At 39.5% G+C, this 15465-nt stretch overlaps 1 protein-coding gene across 1 annotated transcript in view; it reads left to right on the forward strand.

The window, feature by feature from the left end:
• Positions 1–15465, forward strand: part of med17 (mediator complex subunit 17) — a 76561-nt gene that overhangs the window by 4396 nt on the left and 56700 nt on the right. The window contains exons 6-9 of the mRNA XM_056264675.1: positions 22–103; positions 583–735; positions 2907–3037; positions 3853–4037. Of these exons, the coding sequence (XP_056120650.1) occupies positions 22–103; positions 583–735; positions 2907–3037; positions 3853–4037 (551 nt within the window). The remainder of the gene's footprint in view (positions 1–21; positions 104–582; positions 736–2906; positions 3038–3852; positions 4038–15465) is intronic.

Consider the following 15465-nt stretch of genomic DNA (forward strand, 5'->3'; position numbering starts at 1 on the left):
TGTGTGTGTGTCTTTGCGCAGGTGTCCATTCAGAAACAGTCTCCTGATATCGGAGACCTCGGCACAGTCAATCTCTTCAGAAGACAAGCTAAAGCTAAACCGGGTAAACTCAACTCCGGTCAAACTATTCTCGCATGTGGTGCTAGATATTGGGAATAATTATAACTGAATAAATATGGGTAATTTTACTGTTCTCTTTAAATAGTCATTAAAACTTCAGTTTGCCTGAAAATGAAACATTTTCATTGTTCTGTAGGGATTTCTTTGAGATATTTTTTAGAATGGATGTCACCAAATAGTTTTGGTCACAATTGACTTCCATTTTATGGACAATTACATTAGTAAAGATGGCAAAGTGTTTATTTTTGGGCGAACTGTCCCTGTAGGTTTCCACGACCGCGCCAGTCGGTTTAATAGCATCTCTGATTTAAATGTATTTCTAAAATTCTGCTTGAACTATTTGTTCACCTTAATAATCGTGGAGGTTTTGAATGGCAGAGCAAACGCATGTTTGGTGGACGCAGACGCTCTTGTGTGTAAATGCTGGATCATGTGTGATCTGATCATGTTCTCCTCTCTCAGGGTCTCAGATGTGGCATTTAAAGCTCGAAGCTGCTCAGAATGTGCTGCTGTGTAAGGAGATTTTCGCCCAGCTCTCACGTGAAGCCGTTCAGATCAAATCACAGATTCCTCACATCGTCGTCAAGAACCAGATCATCTCGCAACCCTTTCCTGGTATGTACCTTAACAGTTAATCATTTAGCAGACGCTTCTATCCACAGCTGCTTACAAATGAGCAAGAGCAACATGACAAGCAACACACACACCTAGTAATACCTAGTAATCAGTGTTTGGAATAACGAGGTTATTTTTTCAGTAACGGGGTAATCTAACTAATTACTTTTCCCGTTGTTACAACGCTGTTAACGTTACTGGGTACAAACTTGTCAAACTGTGCAGCCTCTCTGCTCAACCCGTAAATAAATGCATCGATCGGCCAATGTTGTCTGAGTTATTCAATGGTCTAGTGGTAGATCTTTTGCCAAGCGTGTCAGAGGTTACGGGTTCTAATCCACGCTAGTATAGTTTTTATTTCTCTTATCAAAACCGAATATGTTCATCAGTGGTTACAGTCTATATCAAGAAGGGACACGTTTGTGTGCATTTTATTTTGTGATTTCACCGGAACGAATAGAGAGTCTCCACAATGGCGATACATTGAAGAGCGCGTCCGAGTGAAGACTGCACGAGCCACAAGAGAACAACTGTGTATGCAACTGATAGCAGAGGACACGAGCGCTCAGCTTGAGTTAAAAAACAACACATTTTAGCGCTAGATCTCTTATTTAATAGCGAACTAAAAGAATGCTCTGCTAGTTAACTGGAGATGTTTTATTTATTTGTATTAGGTGCATCCGTGCCTCAATGTTTCAAAACGTGGTGGGTACAAAATGACTCATGACTAAATCAGGCGGGGACGCGTATGGTGTAACGGTTTACTTATCTTACAAAGATAATACTTGAAGTGCAGGATAAACCTCTTGCTGTCTGTCGACGTGCAGTAAATATAGAAAGTTGTGTACAAACACCTGTCTGTTCTACTCATTTCAACTGACTTGTGAAAACTGCTAAAAAAAATCCAAATTCTTGACATATAGCAACTTTTTTTTTAACAGTAACGCAAATAGTTACTTTCCCTGGTAACGAGTTACTTTTATTATAGAGTAATTCAGTTACTAACTCAGTTACTTTTTGGACTATAACTAATTTCTTTTTGAAAGTAACGTTCCCAACACTGCTAGTAATTAACTTAAATCATGAAACTTATTCAATTTAACAGCAATTTATTAACAGTTTAACAAATAACATTCTTAATGTTATTTTTCTCTCTCTCACAAATTCCATTTTATTTTTACCCAGTTCTTTCCTTTTTATTTTGTCTACAAGAAAACATTCGAGTCTATGACGGATTTCCAACAAATGCTGGGTTCCCGCATTTTTTATGTTTAATATTTATTTATTTATTTTATATTTTTAATGAAACCTGAGAGCTTTCTGTCCCTCCATCGACAGCAACGTCATTGCAACTTTCAAGGCCCAGAAAGGTAGTAAAAACATGGTTAAAATAGTGCATGTGACTCCAGTGGTTCAACCTTGATATTATGAAGCGACGAGAATACTCTTTGTGCACAAAACCCCCCATAAGAACATCTTTATTCCACAATCTCTTCTCTTCCGTGTCATTCTCCTCCGCTGTGGACGTAGTGCAAACAGTGCAGCGCTTCCTGGTTCTACGCCAGATCGCCGGCTCGTTATTGGCCAGCATCACACACATGACCAGCGTCGGCCAATAGTGAGCCTACGTTCTGACGTGATTAACCCTTTAAGGTGTACATTATACTGTACAAGAGTAATACATTTCTATCGCAGTTTCTTTCTTAAACCAAACTTGTATTTTGACGAGTTGCCGTGTAGAACTTCTTCTGTCATGTGATGATAGTTTCTCTCAAATGAAATGTTGTCAAAGTGAGAACATTAAACCGCAAAAGGCCTACTGAATGGCGCAGACGTGCGGTTCCGTTACGCATCCATTGCATCGCGCGCTGTCACCATCAAGCCGGCGTAAACTCGTGTTTCCTTGATGCCTCGCCACAGCCAATCACCAGCACTGGATTTGGGCACATCATACATGCTGCATGCTTGTTGTTTCACTGACTTTGACCAGATTAACCCCTCAAGTATCGACATTTGGTGCCGAACAACAAGATTTTATATTAGCATGTGTTCACACCACCCCTATTCTAGAATAACAATAAATCTAAAAGAACGGCAAACGTCTATCATTATTATTTTTATTTCTAGTGTAACTGTCCTGTGTGTGTGTGTGTGTGTGTGTGTGTGTTCAGGTCTGCAGCTGTCCATCTCTCTCTGCCACTCCACTGGAGAAAAGAAAAACCAAAGAGCTTCACCAGACAAGAGCAAACCAGACGACCACCTGTATGTGTTAGAGCACAACCTCCACCAGCTCATACGAGAGGTACACACACACACACACACACACACTCACACTCACACTCACACACTCACCCAGACGACCATCTGTATGTGTTAGAGCACAACCTCCACCAGCTCATACGAGAGGTACACACACACACACACACACACACTCACACTCACACTCACACACTCACCCAGACGACCATCTGTATGTGTTAGAGCACAACCTCCACCAGCTCATACGAGAGGTACACACACACACACACACACACACACACACACACTCACACTCACACTCACACTCACACTCACACACTCACCCAGACGACCACCTGTATGTGTTAGAGCACAACCTCCACCAGCTCATACGAGAGGTACACACACACATACACACACACACACACACACTCTCACACACACACACACACACACACACACACACTCACACTCACACACTCACCCAGACGACCACCTGTATGTGTTAGAGCACAACCTCCACCAGCTCATACGAGAGGTACACACACACACACACACACACACACACACACACACTCACACTCACACTCACACACTCACCCAGACGACCATCTGTATGTGTTAGAGCACAACCTCCACCAGCTCATACGAGAGGTACACACACACACACACACACACACACACACACACACACACACACACACACACACACACACACACACTCACACTCACACTCACACTCACACACTCACCCAGACGACCACCTGTATGTGTTAGAGCACAACCTCCACCAGCTCATACGAGAGGTACACACACACACTCACACTCCAGAGACAGCCGCTTTGGTCATCACTGAGTCTGAGGTGTGTGTTCCTGTAGTTCCACAAGCAGACGCTGAGTTCGGTGGTGATGCCGCACCCGGCCAGCGCCCCGTTCAGCCACAAGCGCCTGCGGATGGCGGGACCCATGGCCTACGACAAGGCCGAGATCAGCGCTCTGCAGCAGAGCGAAGGACTCCTGGAGAAGATCATCAAACAGGCCAAACACATCTTCCTGAGGAGCAGGTGCGCCACACACACACACACACACACACACACCCTTCACACAGAAAGTGACTTCACCTCTTTTCCTCAGTACGGTAATCTAGAAGTCATTAGGGGTGTAACGGTACATGTATTCGTATTGAACCGTTTCGGGTCGAGGCTTCCGGTTCGGTACGCATACAAACCGAACGATTCCTTGGACCATTTTTCCTGACGACAAAATCCGCGCTGGTGCGATCACCACAACGTTGCGCAACATCAAATGGCAAGCGTAATGAAAGCGGAACGAAACTGCGCCACTCATTATGTGCTTCACGGACCGTTTATCAGTTCGGACCAGGAACATCTGTGCAGCGTGAGCCGATCTCGATCAAGCGACACTGTTACAACACAGTGCTAAGAGATCCAGTAAAGAAAACATTTGAATTCGCCACTGAAGTAATAACATCGCTGCGAGATCTAGTGAGAAGCATTCACATTTCTCCGTTATTAACCGTAGATCTCTATTAGATCAAACAGCACTGACGTGGACACCAGGAGAAACATTGTGCCGTGAATGAACTAGTAATACTTTACGTCCACAGACCAGCAACATTCACCATAACTGTAACCAGTTTGGCTGGAATAGTGAAATGCTTTCAAGTACTTCACACATCTTTTTCCAGCACTTCAAAACTCAAATATTATATAAATAAATATATGAAGAGTTCAGATGCAAAAGCCTCTATAAGTGCCAATTGAAATTTTCTTCTAGAATGATCATTTTTATGAAGCTTGTATATTAAGTTCAGTAATTTCACTCAAATGACAATTAATAGGTAATCTTCATTGCCATTTAAGTGAAATTACTGAACTTAAATATACAAGCTTGATAAAAATGATCATTCTAGAAGAAAATTTCAATTGGCACTTATAGAGGCTTTTGCATCTGAACTCTTCATATATTTAAATGTTATTTTTAATGTGATGACCAAAATATTATTTGTTCATCCTTCAAAGATGACACCCATTTATAAACCTGAACGTTTCAAGATGTAGGAAAACTCACACTTATTTAAAAATATTTTTTCTTTTTACAAATAGGAAATTCTCTGGCATTTCTTACTTTTTGCTGTATCGAAAACGTACCGAACCGTGACTTTAAACCGAGGTACGTACCGAACCGTGATTTTTGTGTACCGTTACACCCCTAGAAGTCATATAGTCACTAAAACGCCATGCAAGGCTGCATATGAACTGAGAAATTGGGTCGAGAAGTTCTACAAACTGCAAAGAGAAGTTGGGGTGTGCGATGATGACTAATGATGTCGGGATATTTTCTGGGATTTTGGCTATAATGATAATTACAATATTTTGCTGAGTGTTTTTGTGCTGGTTCGTGGACGGCCGACTCTCTCAGCTTTTCATGGCCTTCAGATTCTGTTCAGAATATATGCATTATAAAGGAATTTAGTTTTCTAACCCTATTAGATTTATGCATCATCTTTGTAAAATTCTTACATTTAATTAGGTGTTCAAGCACGAAGTGCTGAAAACCTATTGTATTTGTACTGATTTTTATTATTAGGTGTTCAAGCACGAAGTGCTGAAAACCTATTGTATTTGTACTGATTTTTATTATTAGGTGTTCAAGCACGAAGTGCTGAAAACCTATTGTATTTGTACTGATTTTTATTATTAGGTGTTCAAGCACGAAGTGCTGAAAACCTATTGTATTTGTACTGATTTTTATTATTATTATTAGGTGTTCAAGCACGAAGTGCTGAAAACCTATTGTATTTGTACTGATTTTTATTATTATTATTATTATTATTATTCTTCTGCCGTAAAACGCATCGTGCAGAACAAACCGTAAGTGCTGGAGCTCTGAAACTTTGTCAGATGGTAGTTACAAAAATCGAGGAGAGCCTCAGAAAGTATGACCCCGATTGGCCTATAGGTGGCGCTACAGCAATCAATTGCGCGAAACTGCTCATAACTCCTAAACCGTATGTCGTAGACTCAAGTGTCTTATATCATTGGAAAGCTGGAGGCCTGAAGAACAAAACGTATATCTCCGATTTCATTTCCGGTATGCAAATTTTTCCGCCATTTAGAATTTTGTCAAAAACCTACTTTTGCGAACTAGTCCCTGGTTTTTTGCCCGATCAAAACCAGACAAATGCATACATGTTCTCTGGAGTCTGAATATCAATATTCATTGAAAAAAAGTTGAATTTTCGATTCACGGTCGCTAGGGGGAGTAAAATGATCGTTGTGGGAGGAGCCTATTTTACTAAAATGGCTATAACTCGAGAAAGAAATGAGATATCTTCACCAAACTTGGAACACATGTGTATGAGTTCAATCCGAGGTCACAGTAAAAAAATCGCGTCGACCTAACACTAGGTGGCGCTATAACACACAAAAAACCTAAATGGGGCTATGACAACCTGACCGTTAGTCCGATTGACTTGAAAATTGGTATGCAGTGTCTTGGTCCAAGGTGCCATGTGTGTGTATGAGGAAATTGGCGTAACTAAAAAAACATGGCCGCCATCGGCCAATGAATTTGAGCACCTATTAGACGAGGTTAACGGAGGCCAATCGGAACGAAACTCGATGGGCATGTTCGACTCATGGCCAAAGAGGTCTGTAAGAGTTTTGAAAGAAATTGGCCACTAGTTGGCGCTAACGAGTTTTACGGCTCTGTAATCACGTGGTGTTGCACACATCCCCAAAATATGCATATCATTTGATACATCTCCTCAGGTTGAACAACTTTGCCTCTAGAACAATTGCTGTCAATCAAATCGTTCATTAAATATTCACGAATATGTTAAAAACCTACTTTTGCGAACTAGTCCCTGGATTTTCGCCCGATCGGAACCAGACCAGTCTAGGACAATTCTCTGGACTCTCTAGATCAATAATCATTGAAAAAAAGTTGAACTTTTGCATTTTTCGTATGGCTATAACAGGGTCATTTAGAAAAGGGGCGTGTCAAATACACACAAAAGCCTATAAATCATAAATAAAAACTCAGTACTAAACAAAAATTGGTGAGCATATGTGTCATAACATGGTGAAGAAGCATGCAAAGTTTCATGGAGATCAGACCATAGTTGGCGCTAAAACTGTCAAAAAGCTTTAAAACCATACATTTCCTATGGTAAATTGCCTGTATTGGCTGTAAATGCTGATCTCTTAAATGAATGCTCAGATCTTCTTTAAAAACGGTCAAGAACATGTGTAATATCACTCTGTACGGCATTGAAAAATTTCAGACAAATCAGACAAAATTTGCCTCTATAATTAATTGTCACAGGAAGCCTCAAAACGAAAGTAAAACATTGGGCCACGCCCCCCAAGTACAAATTCACTCATAACTCGAAAACGGAAAGTCTCTGCGCGCTCAAATTTTGATGGTAAGGTCCTCTCGGGGATCTTGATCCAAATCTATCGTCGCGGGGCTCGGGAGCGCCCCCCCCCCCCCCCCCCCCCCCCGAGGATCGCTAATCTGTGAGAACCCCAACTTGAAACGGCTGTAACTCTTGATCCAGACCATCTAGATCCTTGTGGAAGAGCTTGTTGGAAAGGGCCCGTCCTCATCTAGCTTCGATTCGAGTTTGGTGCGATTTGGCCTGGGCATTCCCGAGATATAAGCCCACAAAGATATGCATTTAAACGGACATTACTCCCGCCCCCAATCACCCAGCAACACCGGAATGGTCTTGATCAACAGAGCTCCTCTAACACTATCTAAGTTCTGAGTTTCAGATTTTTTCACTTTCTCGTTCCCGAGATATAAGTAAAAAAAAAAAAACGAATTTCCCGTCATTCATTTCAACCGTTTATGTAGGCTGTAAAACCGCTGTTGTCCACTAGAGGGAGCAACAGCATTAGACGTTTTTAATCTTTTTAACCAGTTTTCAGCAATGGCTAACAAACAAATGCTTAAAGATATTTATTATGTTGGAAATAATATTTATAATAAATAATATAATATTAAATAATGATTTATTAGAAAGTTTAATATTTTTACATCACAAATAAATATCTGAAATGCTTAAGGACCACAAAAAGAGATTTTCACAATATCATAACCCAAAATTGTGTGTGTGTGTGTGTGTAAGCATGCACAATGGAATTCACATTGAAAGACTGGTTTGCTTTAGTGCACAATATTGATTAAACCAAGTAGTTCAAAATAAAAGTGGTACTATAGCAATAAGTGGTCTTCTACTACCCTCTGCTGGACATTATACTTATTAATAGTCTTTTCACATGTGCTTTTGCATTCATATATTTAGACACTAAAAAATAACCTTATGTGACAATTACTATAATAACAATCATATTTTGTCTTTCAATTCACTTTACTGTTCTGAAGCTTCACATAATTGCTAGCAACGTGGTAAATCATGGTAAATCACGATAGAAACATGGTAAATCACAGTAAATAATATTATTACATGGTGTATCATGGTAAATCATGCTAGCAATGTGATTAATCATGGTAAAGAATGTTACAACCCTGGTAAATCATCCTATAACATGGTAAATCAAGGTAAACTAAGACAAATCAAGGTAAACTAAGACAAATCAAGGTAAACTATGATAAAGCATGCTAGAATCATATTACATCTTAGGCTACTAGAATGTGTTCAATTGTGGTAAATCATGCAAGAACAGGGTAAACTATGGTAAATCATACTGTAACATAGTAAATCATTAACAATCACACTGAAATGTTGTATATCATGGCAAATCATGCTAAAACATGGTCTATTCCATCTATGATGTCAGTGGTTAAATGCTTGCTACATAAACCTTAATGTCTTTTGATGCTTTTGAGCTTAACTGTCTTAACTGTCTTAACTGTCTTAAATGCTTGAACACCGCTAAATGCTGCTAGCAGCTTTAATTATTATTATTATTATTATTATTCTTCTGCCGTAAAACGCATCGTGCAGAACAAACCGTAAGTGCTGGAGCTCTGAAACTTTGTCAGATGGTAGTACAAAAATCGAGGAGAGCCTCAGAAAGTATGACCCCGATTGGCCTATAGGTGGCGCTACAGCAATCAATTGCGCGAAACTGCTCATAACTCCTAAACCGTATGTCGTAGACTCAAGTGTCTTATATCATTGGAAAGCTGGAGGCCTGAAGAACAAAACGTATATCTCCGATTTCATTTCCGGTATGCAAATTTTTCCGCCATTTTGAATTTTGTCAAAAACCTACTTTTGCGAACTAGTCCCTGGTTTTTCGCCCGATCAAAACCAGACAAATGCATACATGTTCTCTGGAGTCTGAATATCAATAATCATTGAAAAAAAGTTGAATTTTCGATTCACGGTCGCTAGGGGGAGTAAAATGATCGTTGTGGGAGGAGCCTATTTTACTAATATGGCTATAACTCGAGAAGTAAATGAGATATCTTCACCAATCTTGGAACACATGTGTATGAGTTCAATCTGAGGTCACAGTAAAAAAATCGCGTCGACCTAACACTAGGTGGCGCTATAACACACAAAAAACCTAAATGGGGCTATGACAACCTGACCGTTAGTCCGATTGACTTGAAAATTGGTATGCAGTGTCTTGGTCCAAGGTGCCATGTATGTGTATGAGGAAATTGGCGTAACTCAAAAAACATGGCCGCCATCGGCCAATGAATTTGAGCACCTATTAGACGAGGTTAACGGAGGCCAATCGGAACGAAACTCGATGGGCATGTTCGACTCATGGCCAAAGAGGTCTGTAAGAGTTTTGAAAGAAATTGGCCACTAGTTGGCGCTAACGAGTTTTACGGCTCTGTAATCACGTGGTGTTGCACACATCCCCAAAATATGCATATCATTTGATACATCTCCTCAGGTTGAACAACTTTGCCTCTAGAACCATTGCTGTCAATCAAATCGTTCATTAAATATTCACGAATATGTTAAAAACCTACTTTTGCGAACTAGTCCCTGGATTTTCGCCCGATCAGAACCAGACCAGTCTAGGACAATTCTCTGGACTCTCTAGATCAATAATCATTGAAAAAAAGTTGAACTTTTGCATTTTTCGTATGGCTATAACAGGGTCATTTAGAAAAGGGGCGTGTCAAATACACACAAAAGCCTATAAATCATAAATAAAAACTCAGTACTAAACAATAATTGGTGAGCATATGTGTCATAACATGGTGAAGAAGCATGCAAAGTTTCATGGAGATCGGACCATAGTTGGCGCTAAAACTGTCAAAAAGCTTTAAAACCATACATTTCCTATGGTAAATTGCCTGTATTGGCTGTAAATGCTGATCTCTTAAATGAATGCTCAGATCTTCTTTAAAAACGGTCAAGAACATGTGTAATATCACTCTGTACGGCATTGAAAAATTTCAGACAAATCAGACAAAATTTGCCTCTATAATTAATTGTCACAGGAAGCCTCAAAACGAAAGTAAAACATTGGGCCACGCCCCCCAAGTACAAATTCACTCATAACTCGAAAACGGAAAGTCTCTGCGCGCTCAAATTTTGATGGTAAGGTCCTCTCGGGGATCTTGATCCAAATCTATCGTCGCGGGGCTCGGGAGCGCCCCCCCCCCCCCCGAGGATCGCTAATCTGTGAGAACCCCAACTTGAAACGGCTGTAACTCTTGATCCAGACCATCTAGATCCTTGTGGAAGAGCTTGTTGGAAAGGGCCCGTCCTCATCTAGCTTCTATTCGAGTTTGGTGCGATTTGGCCTGGGCATTCCCGAGATATAAGCCCACAAAGATATGCATTTAAACGGACATTACTCCCGCCCCCAATCACCCAGCAACACCGGAATGGTCTTGATCAACAGAGCTCCTCTAACACTATCTAAGTTCTGAGTTTCAGATTTTTTCACTTTCTCGTTCCCGAGATATAAGTAAAAAAAAAAAACGAAGAATGTGTTCAATTGTGGTAAATCATGCAAGAACAGGGTAAACTATGGTAAATCATACTGTAACATAGTAAATCATTAACAATCACACTGAAATGTTGTATATCATGGCAAATCATGCTAAAACATGGTCTATTCCATCTATGATGTCAGTGGTTAAATGCTTGCTACATAAACCTTAATGTCTTTTGATGCTTTTGAGCTTAACTGTCTTAACTGTCTTAACTGTCTTAAATGCTTGAACACCGCTAAATGCTGCTAGCAGCTTTAATTATTATTATTATTATTAGGTGTTCAAGCACGAAGTGCTGAAAACCTATTGTAATTGTAAGGATTTTTATTATTATTATTATTATTATTATTCTTCTGCCGTAAAACGCATCGTGCAGACCAAACCGTAAGTGCTAGAGACTTGAAACTTTGTCAGATGGTAGTACAAAAATCGAGGAGAGCTTATCAAATTATGAGCCCGATTGGCCCATAGGTGGCGCTATAGCAACCAATTGCGCAAAACTGCTCATAACTCCTAGACCGTAAATCGTAGACTCAAGTGTCTTATATCATTGGAAAGCTGGACTCCTGACTTAAAAAACGTATATCTCCGATTTCATTTCCGTCATGATAGATTTTCCGCCATTTTGAATTTTGTCAAAAAACGACTTTTGCGAACTAGTCCCTGATTTTTTGCCCGATTGGAACCAAACCAGTGCACAAATGTTCTGTGGAGTCTGAATATAAATTATAATCGTAAAAAAGTTGAAATTTCGATTTCCGGTCGCTAGGGGGCGCAAAAAGAACGTTGTGGGAGGAGCCTATTTTACTAAAACGACTATAACTCCAGAAGTAAATTAGGTAGGTTCACCAAACTTGGTACAGTTGTGCATGAGTTCAATCTGAGGTCACAGTAAAAAAATCGCGACGATCGAACACTAGGTGGCGCTATAACATGAAAAAAACATATAAAGGACTGACCGTTAGTCCGATTGACTTGAAAATTGGTATGCAGTGTCTTGGTCCAAGGCCCCATGTATGTCTATGAGGACATTGGCGTATCTCAAAAACATGGCCGCCATTGACCAATGAAGTTTGAGCCCCTATGAGACGAGGTTAACGGAGGCCAATCGGAACGAAACTCGATGGGCATGTTCGACTCATGGCCTAAGAGGTCTGTAAGAGTTTTGAAAGAAATCGGCCACTAGTTGGCGCTAACGAGTTTTACGGCTCTGTAATCACGTGGTGTTGCACACATCCCCCCAAAATGCATATCATTTTATAGATATCCTCATGGTGAACAACTTTGCCTCTAGAACCATTGCTGTCAATCAAATCGTTCATTAAATATTCACGAATATGTTAAAAACCTACTTTTGCGAACTAGTCCCTGGTTTTTTGCCCGATCGGAACCAGACCAGTCTAGGACAATTCTCTGGACTCTCTAGATCAATAATTATCAAAAAAAAGTTGAACTTTGCCCTTTGGTTCACTGTAACGGGGTCATTTAGAAAAGGGGGCGTGTCAAAATACACTCAAAAGCCTATAAATCATAAATAAAAACTCAGAACTTCACAAAAATTGATGAGCACATGTGTCATAACATGGTGAAGAAGCATGCAGAGTTTCATGGAGATCAGACCATAGGTGGCGCTATAACTGTTAAAAAGCTTTAAAACCATACATTTCCTATGGTAAATTGCCTGTATTGGCTGTAAATTGTCTTTTCCATCTATGATCGTATACTTTTCATATCATAATGTTTAAAACCAGTGCAGTACAATTCTCTGGACTCTCTAGATCAATAATGATCAGAAAAGGTATAACTTCTTAATTTGGATGGCTATAATAGGGTCACTTCAATATGTAGCCTTGACCAAATGTCCCCAAAAACCTATATCTCTTCAATGAATGCTCAGATCTTCTTAAAAAAAGGTCAGGACATATCACTCTAAACAAGCTTGACAAATTTTAGACAGATCGGACAAAATTTGCCTCTATAACAGTTAAAAAGGTGAAAATGATATGAATATAGTGGCATATTAAGCCAATAAGTGGTGTTTTACTGCCCCCTGCTGTTTAAAATAGTAATTTTGTCATAATGCTGACTATCATTGTTCTATAATTCATTTTTAGAATTAACATAATCACTATTTTAACATTTACAATCACATTTAGTCAAAATTTATTGTCACATTGACAAATGTGAACCCTGAATGAGACAGTTTAATCTACAATAGAATGTGTGTGTGTGTGTAGTCCCATGTTTCTGAATAAATTCTGAATAATCTGATTAATAGCTTGCAAAGACATTAAATGCTTATAGACCATTAAAATATATTTTCATAATGACTTTGTGTGTGTGTGTGTGTGTGAGCAAATGTCTACATATGAGTGCAAAAGCACCTGTGAAAACACTTTATTAATAAGTAGAATGGCCAGCAGAGGGCAGTAGAAGACCACTTATTGGCTCACTCTCATTTTGACACACTTGATTTTCAACAGTAAATCAAAGCACTAAAGCAAACCAGTTTTTCCATGTTAACTATTATAACACAATCATTTTTTGTCAGAGTTTATCACTTCATTTTTATTGGCACTTCACATCAATGCAGCAATGTGGTAAATCATGGTAAATCACGATAGAAACATGGTAAATCATAGTAAAAAATACTATTACATGGTGTATCATGGCAAATCATGCTAGCAATGTGATGAATCATGGTAAATCATGCTACAATCCTGGTAAATCATTCTAGAATGTGGTATATCATGGTAAATCATCCTATAACATGGTAAATCATGGTAAACTATGTTAAATCATGCTAGATTCATGGTAAATCATACTGGAACATGGTAGATCATGAAAAATCACACTAAATTTGGTATATCATGGTAAATCATGCTAAAACATGGTCTATTCCATCTATGATGTCAATGGTTAAATGCTTGCTACATAAAACTTAATGTCTTTTGATGCTTTTGTGCTTAACGGCCTTAAAGGCCTTAACTGCTTGAACACCGCTAAATGCTGCTTGCAGCTTTAATTATTATTATTATTCCGCCCTAAAACGCATCGTGCAGACCAAACCGTAAGAGCTAGAGACTTGATATTTGGGATTAAGGTAGCACAGAAATCGAGGAGAGGTTGAGAGAGTATGAGCCCGATTGGCCCATAGGTGGCGCTATAGCAACAAAAACGCGAAAGTGATCATAACTCCTAGACCCTATGTCGTAGACTCAAGTGTCGTATATCATTGGAAAGTTGGACTCTTGACTTAAAAAACGTATATCTCCGATTTCATTTCCGGTATGCAAATTTTTCCGCTATTTCCGGTTTTGTCCAAAACCTACTTTTGCGAACTAGTCCCTGGTTTTTCGCCCGATCGGAACCAAACCAGTGCAGAAATGTTCTCTGGAGTCTGAATATCAATAATTATCAAAAAAAAGTTGAAATTTCGATTTCCGGTTGCTAGGGGGCGCAAAATGAACGTTGTGGGAGGAGCCTATTTTACTAAAACGTCTATAACTCAAGAAGTAAATGAGATATCTTCACCAAACTTGACACACTTGTGTATGAGGACAGTTTGGGGTCACAGTAAAAAAACCGCGTCGATCTAACACTAGGTGGCGCTATAACATTAAATAAACATAAAAGGGGGTGTGGCCACCTGACCGTTTGTCCGATTGACTTGAAAATTGGTATGCAGTGTCTTGGTCCAAGGTGCCATGTATGTGTAAAAGGATATTGGCGTATCTCAAAAAACATGGCCGCCATCGGCCAATGAAGTTTGAGCACCTGTGAGACGAGGTTAACGGAGGCCAATCGGAACGAAACTCTATGGGCATGTTCGACTCATGGCCCAAGAGGTCTGTAAGAGTTTTGAAAGAAATCGGCCACTAGTTAGCGCTAACGAGTTTTACGGCTCTGTAATCACGTGGTGTTGCACACATCCCCACAATATGCATATCATTTGATAGATCTCCTCATGTTGAACAACTTTGCCTCTAGAACCATTGCTGTCAATCAAACCGTTCATTAAATATTCACGAATATGTTAAAAACCTACTTTTGCGAACTAGTCCCTGGTTTTTCGCCCGATTGGAACCAGACCAGTCTAGGACAATTCTCTGGACACTCTAGATCAATAATTATCGAAAAAAAGTTGAACTTTGCCCTTTGCTTCGCTATAACAGGGTCATTTATAAAAGGGGTGTGTCAAAACACACTCAAAAGCCTATAAATCATAAATAAAAACTCAGAACTTCACAAAAATTGATGAGCATATGTGTCATACCATGGTGAAGAAGCATGCAAAGTTTCATGGAGATCGGACAATAGGTGGCGCTATAACTGTTGAAAAGCTTTAAAACCATGTATTTCCTATGGTAAATTGCCTGTATTGGCTGTAAATGGTCTTTTCCATCTATGATCGTATAATTTTCATATCTTAATGTTTAAAACCAGTGCAGTACAATTATCTGGACTCTCTAGATCAATAATTATCAGAAAAGGTATAATTACTTCATTTGGATGGCTATAATAGAGTGT

Source organism: Rhinichthys klamathensis, unplaced genomic scaffold, assembly GCF_029890125.1.
Source record: "Rhinichthys klamathensis goyatoka isolate OS25496 unplaced genomic scaffold, OSU_Roscu_1.1 h1tg000223l_1, whole genome shotgun sequence".
NCBI lineage: Eukaryota > Metazoa > Chordata > Actinopteri > Cypriniformes > Leuciscidae > Rhinichthys > Rhinichthys klamathensis.